At 43.2% G+C, this 15,143-nt stretch overlaps 1 protein-coding gene across 1 annotated transcript in view; it reads right to left on the minus strand.

The window, feature by feature from the left end:
* The window catches only part of LOC144676471 (sodium channel protein type 4 subunit alpha-like), a 199,818-nt gene that overhangs the window by 103,054 nt on the left and 81,621 nt on the right, over positions 1-15,143 (minus strand). Inside the window, exons 16-18 of the mRNA XM_078537156.1 lie at positions 10,518-10,895; positions 2,441-2,614; positions 174-290 (exon numbers count right to left, since the gene is read on the minus strand). Of these exons, the coding sequence (XP_078393282.1) occupies positions 174-290; positions 2,441-2,614; positions 10,518-10,895 (669 nt within the window). The remainder of the gene's footprint in view (positions 1-173; positions 291-2,440; positions 2,615-10,517; positions 10,896-15,143) is intronic.

The raw sequence follows: 15,143 nt of genomic DNA on the forward strand, positions 1-15,143 counted from the left end.
CTGAATATCAGGTGTGGTTTATAATATGTGACCAATGCGATACTAACCAGGCTGAATTCTTACCGCAGTATGTTAAATCATTGTGCTAACTGAGATTCATTATGTAAGTTATGAGGTAAACTTATTTAAAACTTTTTACAAAGTTAACTGAAATAGAAGTAGATGCTACCAACCCTCATTCCTTCCCAACGAGAAATGGCTCGCAGAGGCCTCAAAGCACGCAGTGTCCTGAACGATCGTAGTGATTTGAAGGCTTGAATGCTGTTGCCTAACATACTGAGCCACCCTATCTGTAAGAAAAAAAATAATAAGTCATTGTCCATATTGCAAATTAATTATTTTGCATGATTATTTAAACACAGGTAAAACATATAAAAATGTATTCTCTTAATTTTCAAACTATTTCTGATATTTGAAGCTTCTTGGAATTTCATCGGGATCAGTTTTTCTTACAGAGAGGTAGATGGGTGTAAGTCGAGCTGAGTACGGCCCCGTTTTGGTGGGGACGGGGCCGTAAAATGCAGTGAGCCATTGTAAACCCCATTGACTTCAGCAGGAACGTAAAATCCCGCTACCGTAAAATTCTGCCCTACTTTGTTGAAACGTTTTTGTGTTGAGGAGTCGTATTTTGTAATGTATTTTAAATTGAAATATAACTCCAGAAGAAAGTTGTTCAGCCACATGTAGCGCAATTATATGGTGTAATTTTTTTGACATATTGTACAAATTATGACAAATTATGAGTATTGTTCCCATTTTGCTAACAGCATTGCAAAATGGTGAATCTTCATATGCAAGCTCATACACAGTCTGTCAACAGGCTATTTTAATGGGTGGTATCACAGCTGAACCTAATTCTGTCCTCTCCTGACACTTGCACAGATGCACTTTCTAGTAGGAGTCACGAGATTGTTGTGAGGTGTAGGAACTCTAGCTGATTTTTTTTCCCCTCTCCGCAAAATTATGCATTTTTTATCATTTAATTATTTATTTTAACAGACATACTTTAAGGCCAGGATCTTTAGGTCAGTGAGCGGGGGGCGGGGCCCACTCGCTGACGTGTAAAATGATGCGGGATGATGTCAGGCGGAACTCCCATCACCCTGCGTCATTTCAATTTTCAGGTCGGCGGGTGCTCAGCTGAATCAGCTATGCGCCTGCCAACCTGTCAACGGCCAATTGAGACCATTTAAAAAGTAATTCAGATAATTAATGGACCTGCCCGTTCAACCTTAAGGTAGGCGGGCAGGCCGGGAGCTCTGGCGAGCTTCAGAAAAAGCATGAAACCTCATCCACGGGCAGGATGAGGTTTCATGAGGGTTTTTAAAATTTTAATAAATGTATGCTTTTGTGTCACATGAGGGGACATGTCAGGGAAATTTTATTTTTGCACCTTCACCGTTTTTAAATTTGGCGCTGATCTCCTTGAGACAGCACTTAGCCTCAGGGAGATGAGTGCGCTCTTTCGCACACATGCACGAAAGAGCGCACTCTCGGCTGAGGGACGCCCCCCTGCCCGCACAGTGAGCGCACAGCGCTTCCTGGCGGACGTCACACTGGGCGGGCCTTAATTGGCCGGCCCACGTAAAATGGCGGCGCGCCCCCAATTGGTGGCGCACGCGCCCGTGCCCGTTCCTGCACTTCCCTCCCAATGGGGGGGAAAATTCTTCCCTAAGGCATACTAGATAGAAAGATTTTGCTAGAAACTTAGTGGCACCGTAGGCTGATGTACTTTAGTACTATATGCCATGAAGTGCACAGTCTTCAAGTTTACTGCTGTGATTTCAGTGCAGTGAGTTTCTGATCATGCTTAGCCCACTAATGAGAAGCACCAACCAGAGCTAAAGCAGTCCTCTTCTGGGACGGAGAGAAAGTTGGTGGGGAAGTTACCTTGTTCAGTTTCCCTCTGTCTTCTAGAGGGTAGAAGCTGTTTCTCAGCCAGGAAATAATGCACGGCGCTGGGGAACTTTCAAAAAGGCAAAGAGATAGTTGTAATAAGAGGAGGATTACAAATAAATAAAGCGAAGAAAAACAAAATCTTCTGAAAGATGTTTCTAATCAAAATAATTTGTCTGGTCTTTACAATTCTGTTTACTCTTTTTAAGACATCTGTCTGCAATGTGATAATTCACTGTTGTAACTATGTAGCTAACCCACAGATGTGTATCAGGTGTTTTGTGCGGAGATGTTACTCCAGGCAATTCCCATACAGCTTACATTTGTTAAAAAAACAATTGTCCTTTGAACATTAATGTCTTCTGAATAAACAACCATGCTACATGTTGTGAAATGATGTGCAGATGCTATCTCATAACTGCAAGCCTGAGAACAGAATCAAACTGCATTTTTACTAATAGCATGTAAAATAGTCGAACCAAGTTTAAGCTTTTAAAAAATTCCCATAAAGAACTTCATACTGAATTAATAAACAAAAACTTACCACAACAAGAAAGAAATCCAGTAATGTCCAGACATTTGTAAAATAGTCAGTAAGACCGAGGCCTAGCACCTTAACAATCATTTCAAAATTGAAAAAGAAGGTGTAAAAGTAATCCAGGTACTGCAGTGCCAGCTGGACCTTTACATCATTTTGCAAGTATTTATCATCTAAAGTCTATAAAGAAAAAAAGAAACATTCCAAAACATAAGGTAGACTTTAGCAATACAATTCTTCCAATATAGAGGTAGTTAGGATCTTTGAATGTTTTTTTTTGGTACAGCAATTGGAAGGATGTGTTAACACATTGGGGTACAGTTTTCCCCATATACAGTACTTTATGCGCTGAGGTGGCCAAGATGGATTTAGCCGCCTTTAGCTCTTGATACGGTCTTGGTAAAGGAGTTGAAGTGACAGGAATGACCACTCTGAGGATTGATAAGGCCATGATTAACTATTAAATCTCCTGCTAGCACTTATTTAAAAGGCTGCAAGTCATTTTATTGCCTAGTGTTTCAATTAACAACCTCTCCTAACAGCAATCTGCTGAACAGGAATAATGTAGTTGTTACCGGGGCTTTCTGGTGCCACTTAAAGCCATACTCAGCTTTCACTGTTCACATGCTGCAGGAGATAGACTGTGTTTGAAGAAGACTTTGAAACGGATTGGGAGTCTTTCCGGGACACTTTGTCAAGACTTTACCAATGCTCTAACAACAGTTTCTCTGAAATTCTCTAAGGACTTCATGTAAAGAGAGTGCTGTGCCACTCTACCTTTTGGAGACCTTAGAGGAATCACCAGGAGGAAGAGAGTGCATGGTCTTAGGATCCTTCTAGGGGTCTCCATTTGTCTGGAGGAAAAATGAGAATCATGAGGCCTGGCAGAGCAGCTCCAGCTGCTGCAGGAGAGAGAGAGGGAGACGTGGGACTGGAAGACAAGGTGGAAAAGATGGTGTCACATTTTGGGGCTCTCATTAGTATCTTACAATGTCCAACATTTTAGAATTCTGTATCCCTCATTGTAGGGTCCCAAGGCTGAGAGATAAACATAGGCTGCTGACATTAGAAAAACAAAGAAGGGGATAAAATTAAAGAAAATGCATGGAAAAATAAAATTAAAAAATCCTAGTGAGGATTGATATTTTCTTTCAGGCTTTCACTGATATTTGAATCTCACAATTCAATAGCAGGGAACGGGAAGAAACTGTTGAAAACTATAATACAGAAAATGACTAAGTACTAAATTAGGAGTCATGTTATATTGAGAGGATTGGAAACACATTCAAAGCATGTTTATAGGGTTTTAAGAAAGTACAAAAAAAAAGTCTTTCAGCAATGTCATGGATTGATTAGAAACAATGCAATGAAGGGAGCAGGGAATGTTTTCAAAATTAGCTTATGATTTTGCATAAATGGAACTGTGTATAATAGGCTTAACCCACTGTTTGAGAAGTGAATCAACCTACAGTTTCTATTGTGCATTTGAATTTACACCAGCACAAAATATATTATTGATGTAGCTCTAGTTAAAATCCATATAATTTGCCTGATCTATATTATGAAATAGAGGTCAAACCACAGTTGGTCTCAGATGTAATCCAGTTTCAAATACCAGCACAAATGGGGTATTATTCAAAGGCAGTTCAAGTTTGTTAGCCACCAACAGTGATTGGTATCTGACAGCTACCCAGGCAAACAGCTGCAGCTTGCTGTATTCCTTCAGGATTCAAAAACAGGGGAGAGGCTGCAGGAGAAGTCACCATACATATATAATATATATATTATATATATTTATACATATATATATGTATATGTACAGCTGTACAAACGCTTGAAGAATCTGTTTGTAATCCTTGTAGCACTAAGCTGTTGCTTTGATGTGCATTTTGAAAGGAGGCAGGCACACCTGACTATGTTACTGTAATTCAGCCAGTAAGCAATAAAGCATTCAGTTGGACTGCAGGACTTTTAGGTTTCTGTCTTAACTGTGTTAACCTATATATTTTGAATGGGCCATGCAGGGAAGAGGGTTACAAAATGCATTAAATAATGAAACAAAGGCTGAGTGCTTAAAATAGCTCTATCCCTGTTTTAGAATGGGGTTTCCTTATGCTATATTCACTTATTTTACTTTTTTATATAAACAGGAGTAAGCTAGGTAGCCCTTCAAGGCTGCTCCGCCATTCAGTTAGATCATAGCTGATCTGTTTCTTAACTCCATTTACCTGCCTTAGCTCCATACCCCTTAGCTAACAAAAATCAACTGATTTCAGTCAGGAAAGTTCCAATTATTCCAGCATTCACAGTCCTTTGGGGAGAGAATTCCAGATTTCTATCACCCTTTCATGAAGAAGTGTTTCCTGATTTCACTCCAAAATGACAACTCTAATTTTACCATTATGTCCCCTCAATCTTGATCCTCTAGAAGAAATAGTTTCTCTCTATCTGTTCCGTGGAATCCTCTTACATTTTAACACTTTAGATCTTCTGATTTGTACATGAAACAGTGGCACAATATATTGGATTTCTAAACTACAATTGAACAAAATATTTCACGAGAGTGGTCACAAGGTAAGGTGAGCAACTCTCAAAAAAAAGAAAAAAGACAGACTTGCATTTATATAGTGCCTTTCATGATCTAAGGATGCCACAAATCATTTTACAGCCAATGAAGTCCTTTTTGGAGTTCAGTCCCTTTTTAATGTAGGAAATGCAACAGCGATTTGCTCACAGGAAACTCCCACAAACAGCAATTTGACAATAACTAGATAATCTGTCTTTGTGATGTTGATTGAGGGATATTGGTCAGCACACCATGGATATCTTCTCTGCTCCATTTTGAAATAGTGCTATGGGATATTTTGCATCAACCTGAGAGGGTAGGTTGGGGTTTAACGCCTCATCTGAAAGACAACAACTCTGACAGTGCAGCAGGCCCTCAGTCCTGCATTCAAGTGCCAAATTAGAATTTTGTGCTCAAGTCTCTGCAGTGGAACTTGAACCCACAAGCTTCTGTCTCAATGCCAACTGAGCATAGCTGACACTAAACTGTATAGCAAGCTCCTGACCTAAACTGTGCTCTAAACTGTGCTTTAAATGTGAAGGCTAGAGAAACATTTCATTCTCACTCAGCTCCTAGTGCCAAGTTATGGTGACATCAGCACAAGTCCGGGATGAAAAACTAATTTACCTCTTTCTGTTGGAGGTCTGAATTGATGGTGACAGAGGGTGAGAGGTTAGAGGCTCAAAATGTCAGAAGGATCCTTTGTAAGGTAACAAATGTATTTGTCCAATAACGTGAAAAGTGTTAGAGGAATCTCCTGAAGTATGAGAATTGGCGAGGATTTGGGCAGAATAAAAAGTTAACAGTTATTCAGAGGTGGAGAAGTGTTTGGAATGAAGAAGGAAACCAGGCTTCTTGAAGGGGTTTTAGTAATGGAGGAAACATTGGACTCAGTTGGAGGCATTATGAATTAATAAGGTCAAGATAGTGATAGATGCAGAAGTATGAAGCATGGAATTATTTTTCACATAACTAACTGAGCCACTTCTAATTAGTATATTGCTTAATATTTCTTAATGACTAAAGGATTGAAATTGCTCTGTGCTATAAGTAATAACAAATCCCATTAAGATGTATATGAAATTGTTTTGTCAGTTATTCTAACAAAGGCATTATCCTATTTGTCTTAAATGGATTAACCACATTACATAGAACTACATAGAATTACATAGAATGTGCAGGATAGGAACAGGCCATTATTCTCAACTGGTCCAAACTAGTGCTTACAACAACTTACATTTATTTGACACCTTTACAGTAGTAAAACATCCCAAGGTGCTTTGCAGGAGTGTTATTAAATAAAATTTGACACTGAGCCTCATAAGGAGATATTGGAGCAGGTGTTTAAAAGCTTGGCCAAGGTTGCAGATTTTAAAGACTGTCCTAAAAGAGGAAAGAAAGGTGGAGAGGTTTAAGGAGGGAATTCTGAGCTCAGGACCTTGACAGCTGAAGCATGGTTGCCACTGGTGGGGTCATTAAAATCAGGGCTGCTCAAGAGGCCAGAACTGGAGGAGTGCAGGTATCTCAGAATGTTTTAGGTGTGGAGGAAATTACAGAGATGGAGCTGAGGGGGCAAAGTCACAGAGGGATTGGAAACCAGAATGAGAATTTTAAAATTGAAAATTGCTTAATCGGGAACCAATGTAAGTCCATTAGCATAGGGGTGAAGGGGATTTGATGTGAGTTAAGCCATGGGCAGCAGAGTTTTATATGATGCCAAGTTTATGGAGGGTAGAATGAATGCATTAAAGTTGTCAAGTGTGGAAGCAATAAAGTCTTGGATGAGGATTTCAGCAGCAACGAGAAAGTGGGCTGATGTTACAGGGGTGGAACTAGGCAGTATTAGTGATAATGAAGACATGTGGTTGAAAGCTCACCTCAGGGTCAAATATAACACCAAGATTGCAAACAGTCTGGTTCAGTCTCAGACAGTTGCCAGGGAGAGGATGTAGTGGGTGGCTAAGGTACAGAGTTTCTGGCGGGGCCAAATACAATGGTTCCAATCTTCTTAACATTTAGTTAGACAGGGAATATGATAATTTAGGTGGTAAGGTAGAGCTGGGTGTCATACTTGTGGTAACTGATGCTGTGTTTTTGCATAATGTTGCGGAGGGGCTGCATGTAGATTAGAAATAGAAGGAAGTAAAGGATAGAGGTAATGATACAGGAGCGGGAAGAGAAGCCTTTGCAAGTGATAATCTGGCTACAATTAGATAGATAAGAATGGAGTTAGACAAGTGCATTCACCCAGCTAGATTACAGTGGAGAGGTGGTGGAAGGGGATGATGTGATTAACCATGTCAAAGGGTGCAGACAGGTCGAGAAGGACTAGGAGGCACAGTTTACCTTATTCACAGTCACAAAGGATGTCATTTATGATTTTGATAAGAGTCATTATGTACTGTGGCAGGGGCTAAAACTGATTGGAGGGTTTCAGGCATGGAGTTCTGGGAATGGTGGACATTGATTTGGGAGGCGACAGCATGCTGAAGGACTTTGGAGAGGAAAAGGAGGTTAGGGATGAGGTGGTAGTTTGCAAGGAAGGAGGGATCAAGAGTTAGCTTTTGAGGAGAGGAGTGATGATTATACTCCAAATGATCTTTCATCTACTCCTATTATCTCTTCCCACGTTTCCTCTATTTTCCCTCTCTTCTCTTCTCCCTTATGTATTCTTCATTGCTACATGTAATGCTCTTTCACCTTAATTTCTTCCATTTTGTTTTATCCCCACCTCTTCTTAAGGCACAGCCTATGCTTGGATATGATTTAATGAACAAGACTGCATTCTGGTGCCTTATCCAAATGACAATTATTCGTGCATACCCCTAGACAATGAGCATCTATAGGATATTTGAAATAGGGCTTTACAGCTAAGCTTGGCCTGTCCTTATCTAATGCCTCCACAGACATTTTCTAGCAGACATCCGTTGATTGAGATCATGAGTATGATGCCAGTTCAGTTCCTCCATAGCCCATGGGTACTGAGGATAATGTGATGGCTCTTTTACCAACTTGGCTAAGATCAGGAAACTCTGCATAGACCAGAAATCAAAGCTGAGTTCAGTTTTGTATTGGGCAGTTAAGTTATTAACTGGACATCAAGGTACAGTCAAGGTATATTCCCACAAAGGTGAAAGGTAGGGCAAACAAATCCAAAACTCGATGGATGATGAAAGAGATAGCGATTAAGATGAAACAGAAAATGTATGCTTATGACAGAGGTCAGTTGGATAATACAATTGAGCACCAGGCCGAATATAGAAGATGCAGTGAGGAACTGAAAAGCAAATAAGAGAAGCAAAGAGTGAATATGAGAAGAGACTGGCAGCTAACATAAAACAAAATCCAAAACTCCTCTATAGGCAATAAATAGTAAAATGGTGATAAAAGGAGGAGTGGGGCCAATTAGGGGCCAAAAAGGGGATTTAGGCATGGAGGCAGGAGGCATTGCTGAGGTATTATATGAATACTTTGCACCTGTCTTTACCAAGGATCAAGATGTTGCCCAGGTCATGGTGAAGGTGGAGGTAGTTCAGACACTTGGAGGGAAGTTATGGCACTGGCAATAATTTTCCAATCTTCCTTACATTCAGGGATGGTGTCAGTAGATTGTAGAATTGCAAATGTTACATGCTTGTTTTAAAAAAAAGGATGTAACGATAAACGCAGCAGCTATAAGCAAGTAAGTTTAACCTCTGTGGTGGGGAAGCTTTTGGAAACAATAATTCGGGACAAAATTAAGTCACTTGGGAAAATATGAATTATATGGGTTAATTAAGGAAAGCCAGCACAGATTTGTTAAGAGAAAATTGTGTTTAACTAATTTGCTTGAATTTTTGGTGAGGTAACAGAGATAGTTGATGAGGATATTGCTGTTGATGTAGTATACATGGATTTCCCAAAGGCACCTGATAAGGTGCCGCACAAAAGATTTGTGAGCAAAGTTAGAGCTCAAGGAATAAAAGAAGCAGTAGCACATGGATATGAAATTAGCTGGGTGACAAGAAAGAAAGAATAGTGGTGAATAGTCTGTTTTTCAGACAGAAGGAAGGTTTGTAGTGGAGTTCTCAAGGGGTTGATGTTAGGACTCTTGCTTCTCCTGATATATATTAATGACCGAGACCTTGATATACAGGGCACAATTTGAAAATTTGCAGACAATGGAAACTTGTAACTATTGTGAACTGTAAGGAGGATGTGTAGGACTTCAAAAGGACATAGACAGGTTTGTGGAGTGGGTGGACAGGTGGCAGAAGAAATTAGATGCAGAGAAGTGTGAAGTGATATGTTTTGGTCCAAAAAAATACAGAGACGATACAAAATAAAGGGTTTATTCTAAAGTGGGTGCAGGAGCAGAGACCTGGCTGTATATGTTCACAAATCATTGAAGGTGGCAGGACAGGTTGATAGAGCTCTTAATGAAGGATACACCATATTGGGCTTTAAATAGAGGCACAGGTTACAAAAGCAAGAAAGTTATGATAAACCTATACAAAACACTAGTTTTCCTCAACAGGAGTATTGTGTCCAGTTCTGGGCACTGCACTCTAGAAAGGATGTGAAGGCATTAGAGAGGGTACAAAAAGATTCACAAGAATGGTTCCAGGGATGAGGAACTTCAGTTACGCAGATAGATTGAAGAAACTGGGACTGTTCTCTTTGGGGAAGAGAAGGTTGAGAGGCGACTTGGTAGAGGTAATCAAAATCATGAGGGGTCTGGACACAGTAGATAAGGAGAAACTGTTTCCATTGCTGAAAAGATCAAGAACCTAAGGGCACAGATTTAAGGTAATTGGCAAAAGAAGTGATGGCAACATGACGAAAATGTTTTTTACATAGTGAGAGGTTAGGATTTGGAATGCACTGCCTGAGAATGTGATGGAGGCAGGGTCAATCGAGGCATTCAAGAAGGAATTGGATTGTTATCTGAAAATAAAAATTGTGCAGGGCTACGACGAGAAGGTGGGACAGTGGTACAAGGTGAATTGCTCCTGCGGAGGGCCAGCACTGACATAACAGGCTGAACAAGCCTCCTTCTGTGTTGTAACCATTCTATGATTCTATGATCAAGGGAGAACATTAAGTTCTCAACGTACATCAGGGATAATTTCTGAACAAATGGCCTGTTTCTCCTAGGTTTTACATAATTGACATAATTCCTTAAATACTAAGTGCCATGGAAGCTAGATATATGCAAAGTCTCGGCATATGTGGAATCATGTAAGAACATTAATTGTGACTCCGTAAGTTCTATTGTATAATGATCACCTGGGTTGAAGCTAAATAAGGTACCAAGATTTCTGGGTTTTTAGATATCCTAGCAATCATGTTTTTGAGTAAGCATTTGATTTGGTTACAGATGAAAGCAGACCTAGCTGCCAAAAAAATCAAATTCAAATATAAAGCAGCACCAGATCCAAACAAGGGCATTGTAGTGTGATGGTTTTGTGACCTCTAGTCCGTAAATGCTAAGACTAAATAAAGCAATAGATTTTCTTTCAACCTATTAGTACTTACCAGTGTTATTGTACTCAAAAGTATGACAAAGAGTACACTCCCATCAAACACACGATTATTCACCAGTTTGAACATCAGTGTCCTCACTGCCAGGAAGAGTTTTCCTATGAATGTAGTTTTAAGTGGATTACAACAAGTGCATTTTTCAGTGCACATGGTCGGCAAGCAGGGTTGCATTATTCTGACTTCTGTTTTGATTTCCTCATCCTCTGCGGCTTCTTCTTCATTTGAGCATGCTTGCTTTTCATCCTCTGTTTTAATATCTTCACTAATATGCTTATCATTTGACTGCTTTGCTATCTCTGGGCAACTCATGTCCACAGCTGGTTGAGACAATTCACTTTCCGTTTCCTGTTGCACTTCCTCCACCGTCTCTAGCTAATGTAGTAAAGAGTTATGGTTGAACAACTTTACCAAAAGAACATATGTTGCAAAAATGATGAATATCACAAATTAATTCTTCCAGATATACATAACTACATAATAGGATGTGACAGGATCTGCATTCACAGTGTTTAATAATGAGCTTATACCAGAATATAAATAGAAAATACCTGGAAATAATCAGCATGCCCAGCAGCATCTGTGGAGAGAGAAACGGATGGCGAAATTTAGTGGTCCCAGTGATGGTGGACCAGAAAGTGGGCAGCACTTCTGCTCGTGGTGGGAACGGCTGGACAAAGGTGATTACATGGCGGCCGGCCAATAAATGTGGTGAAGGTATGGTACCCGGCCAATTTTACGGCAGGATGGGCAGGAAGTCACCAAACCTGCCATCAGCTAACAAAGTCAGAGATCTGGGCGCCATTGTTAAGCAGCACCTTGACGTACTCATAGTGATGACAAGGCAGCAACTCCAGTCTTTCAGAGGCTGAAGGGATCCAATTCCTGACCAAACCTCCAGGCTCAACCTTCTGCTCTGCAACTGAAACCCAAGATCATCGCCCTGACCTCCAGACTCAGCCTTGTTCATCCTGATCAGTGATGGGCCTCGAGAAGGGAGAGTCCATCTGACACATGGCTCAGAGCAGAGAAAGGGTGGCCCTGTGGTTCAACAATTCCTCCCTGCAGGTTCTCCTTCAGGCTGCCTGGGAATGACGGGAGCTGTGCTTCCTCACCAACGGCATCAGGAGGCCCTCCCACCTGAGCAAGGAAGCTCGAATGGAGATTGCAGCGGAGTTTAGCAGCCGTGGGGTCCACAGTCACACCTGGATGAATGTAGAAAGTGGATCCTCTTCCACACCGCCAGGGTGAGTATAACAGAATCATTAGAATAATGTGGCTCCCATTAGGGCAACAAGCGATGTGTCTCAGTGAGGGGAGGAAGCGAGAAGATGGGCAAAAGAAGCGTAAAGCACGGCAGTCAATGCAACATGTGGCCCGGATGTATGTGGGTGAGAAATTACAGCTCATGCTCCATCATTGTACAAGTGGCGTTAGAGTGGGACTGTGGATGGATTACCCAGAAAGTCCTATTTTCTGTCAGAGGAATGCATGCTGGTAAGGGGTTAGTTGTCCAATGAGTGGAGACTCATCTGCCTCTTCTGTCTGCAGTAGGAGTAGCCGACATTAGGACGCTTACACATACAGTGGAGGAGGTGGTGGAGTTGGCTGGAGAGCAGGATGGCTGTGCAATTGTGGATGGCGAAGCAGAAGTACAGAAAAAAGAGTGAGGAGGCCTCAACCTTGGTGTCGAACAGTGGGCAGAAAGGAGATGCATGTCAGAGAGGGATGGTTAGGGGGATTGTGAATAATGCTTTCTGTTCTCCAATGCAGGTCCTTGCATTCCGGAGGTACAGCCTGCTCCATTGTTTGTGACCCTGCAGTCCATCTCTGAAGAGGAGAGCTTTAAAGCATCAACGATGCATCGTCACATTTTTGTCCTGCAACCTCTGCCAGCAAAGATGCAGCCGCCTCTGTGGGAATGTGATTGTGGTTAGAGTTGAGTTGACAATCTGGTGAACACATTACAGACATGCTGGAGCAGCTGTTGGAGGCTATGAAGCTGAGGGTCCTGAGAGTTGGAGAACAGATGACAGGCCTCTGGTCATGGCCACATGAAACCTTCTGGAGATGCAGCGACATGCAGGGGAACATCTAGTGGAGCTGCCAGAGGCATTGCATAGACATGCTGACATTGGAGGAGGACAAGCACTTGACTTTCTCCATGAAGAGGCTGGTGACCAGGCTATCATGGAGACCCAGATTCAGCAGACCAGTCAGTAGCTGTCAGATATGCACTCAGACCTGCATATCATTACACTGGTCATGGGCTGCTAACAGCGTTGGATAGGCAAGAGAAGGATGAGGTGTCTAGACCTCCTTCCAGGTGCCCCTGCTCCTCAGGTAGTCAGGGAGGTGCCATTGCGAACTGAGAGGGAGGAAGAGCACCAGCATGTCTCTCATGGGTGTTCCTCTCATGTTTCTCCAATGGTGAGCAGCTGCTCCTCAGCCCTCTGCCAGTGACCCCAGCGCCCCCAGTAGCAGGGGATGTACCTGCACCACTGCAGGAGCCCCTCAACAGGCCAAGGCCCTCCATTCCTGGGTTAACCAGAGGATGGCCGCCAAGGTCATCTCTGGCATCGAGGCATTGCACTCAGCAGCTTGCCTTCACCTCAGATTCAGATGTCAGGTTTGCATCACATTGTAGTGATTGTAACGGTAACAGAAGGAGCAGGTAGGTGCACTAGGGTGATACGTGTTCAGACTTTCTATGACCGTATATGTTAGTGTTTGATTAAATAGCCACGTTTATTTTATTCATGTGTGTTGGCTGGTCTTATTATCATGACCTAGTTAGCAGTGCAAGTGCTGGTAGAATAAGTAGCAAACCTGTGTGGGTTAAGGCAGAGTAGTGACCTCCCCTTGGTTAGGGTGGAAATCATGGAGCGGCTCGTCGGCAGACATTGGCGAGTAGCTCTCAGGTGGAGATGCAGAGGCCCTGTGGGTGTACGTTCTGGAGCATAAGGCTTTATCAAAGACATCATGGCTGATGGAAACTGTTGAGAATGAAGTTTGAAAGGCCTCCCTGTGACTTTCCATCACCCTCATATCAGGTGCAGGAGTCCCAACCGACTGGCCTGCCTGCTCTGATCCCTCCTCCCCATCCTCCTCATCAGATGGGCAGTGGGGCCCCTCCAGGCCCGTTGTTGGCAAGGCCCCGCCCCTCTGCTGTGTGGCATTGTGTATGCGTAGCAGGCGACTGTAATCCTGGAGACCCTCTGAGGTGCATACTGCAGAGGTCCGCCAGACTTGTGCAGGCAGCAGACTCATTTTTAACAAGCTGATGGTTTGCTCAACAGTCGCCCTTGTTGATCCATGGGATTTATTGTAGCATTCCTCTGCTGGATCTGGAAGGTGCCTCACTGCTGTCATCAGCCTGGTCCCTAACCACTAACACCCAGATTCTCTCCATTCAGCTGTGCAGGGTTCTCGAAGAGCTGTGGCACCTGGGAGTGGTGTCGAATGTATGCATCATGAGAGCTGCCAGGGAACTGAGCACACACCTGGAGGGTGCGTCTCTTATGGTCGCACACCAATTGCACATTAATGGAGTGAAACCCTTTGCTATTGATAAATGATGCAGACTGGTCCCAGGGAGCTCTGATTGCCACAAGCGTATACTCAATAAGCCCCCCTCTCTTGGGGGAAGCACACGATGGCCCCAAAGCCCACAGATACTTCAACTTGACTCTCTGGGTCTGTTCTGTATCAAACAAACTCTCTGGCCCTTTTAACCAGGGCATTCGTCATCTCTTTGATGTGTGGCTGCCCATGTTCCCCTGTGGAGTCCTGGAATGAGTTGCTGAAGAAGTTTAATCTCACCGTCACTTTCAAAGCCACAGGCATTGGCTTCCCTCTGAATGCCAGGGGCTGCAGGTCATCATGCAGCAGAGCACACAGGTCAATGATGGCCCTCCCAAGATATCCTCAATCTCCATTGGCAGCAGCTCTCAGGCATCTGCAGAATGGAGAGATGAGACACGTAGACTCTGGGACATGGCAATGATCTTTGTCTGACTAGCCCCTGGTTTACTCTCTCCTGACCACCCTCAGCGTCTGGTCCAACTGAGCTCCTTGATGGCCTTCTGCCAGTTGTGCCTCTGGAGCCAGTTCCATCCTTACACTGTGCTGCTTCTCCCTGCCTGTGCCTCCAGGAACACAGGGTGGATGAGACTCATGTTACCTCTAGCGTCGCAACAGTTGTCAGGACCGAGGCAAGGGTGTGTCTTCCAGAAGTTCCCCAGCCTTCGACAAAAACCTGGCACCTGTGGTTGATTTGCCTTTTCCACAGCCACAAAGATCCAGCAGCCAGTCCGACCTGCTCTCGACCTCCCTAAGATCACCCACAACCTTCCTGAGATCACCCTGTCCTCTCTGAGATCACCCTGTCCTCTCTGAGATCACCCTTGTCCAACCTGAGATCACCCTGTCCTCCTTGAGATCACCCTCGTCCAACCTGAGATCACTCTGTCCTCCTTGAGATCACCCTGTCCTCTTTGAGATCACCCTGTCCTCTCATGAGATGACCCTCATTTCCCCCAAGGTCAACCTCAACCTCCCTGCAGGGACCCAGTGATCCCTGCAATGACCCCGTCCTACCCACAGTGAATCTTGTCTTCCTGC

The sequence above is a fragment of the Cetorhinus maximus genome, chromosome 1 (genome assembly GCF_964194155.1).
Source record: "Cetorhinus maximus chromosome 1, sCetMax3.hap1.1, whole genome shotgun sequence".
Lineage (NCBI taxonomy): Eukaryota > Metazoa > Chordata > Chondrichthyes > Lamniformes > Cetorhinidae > Cetorhinus > Cetorhinus maximus.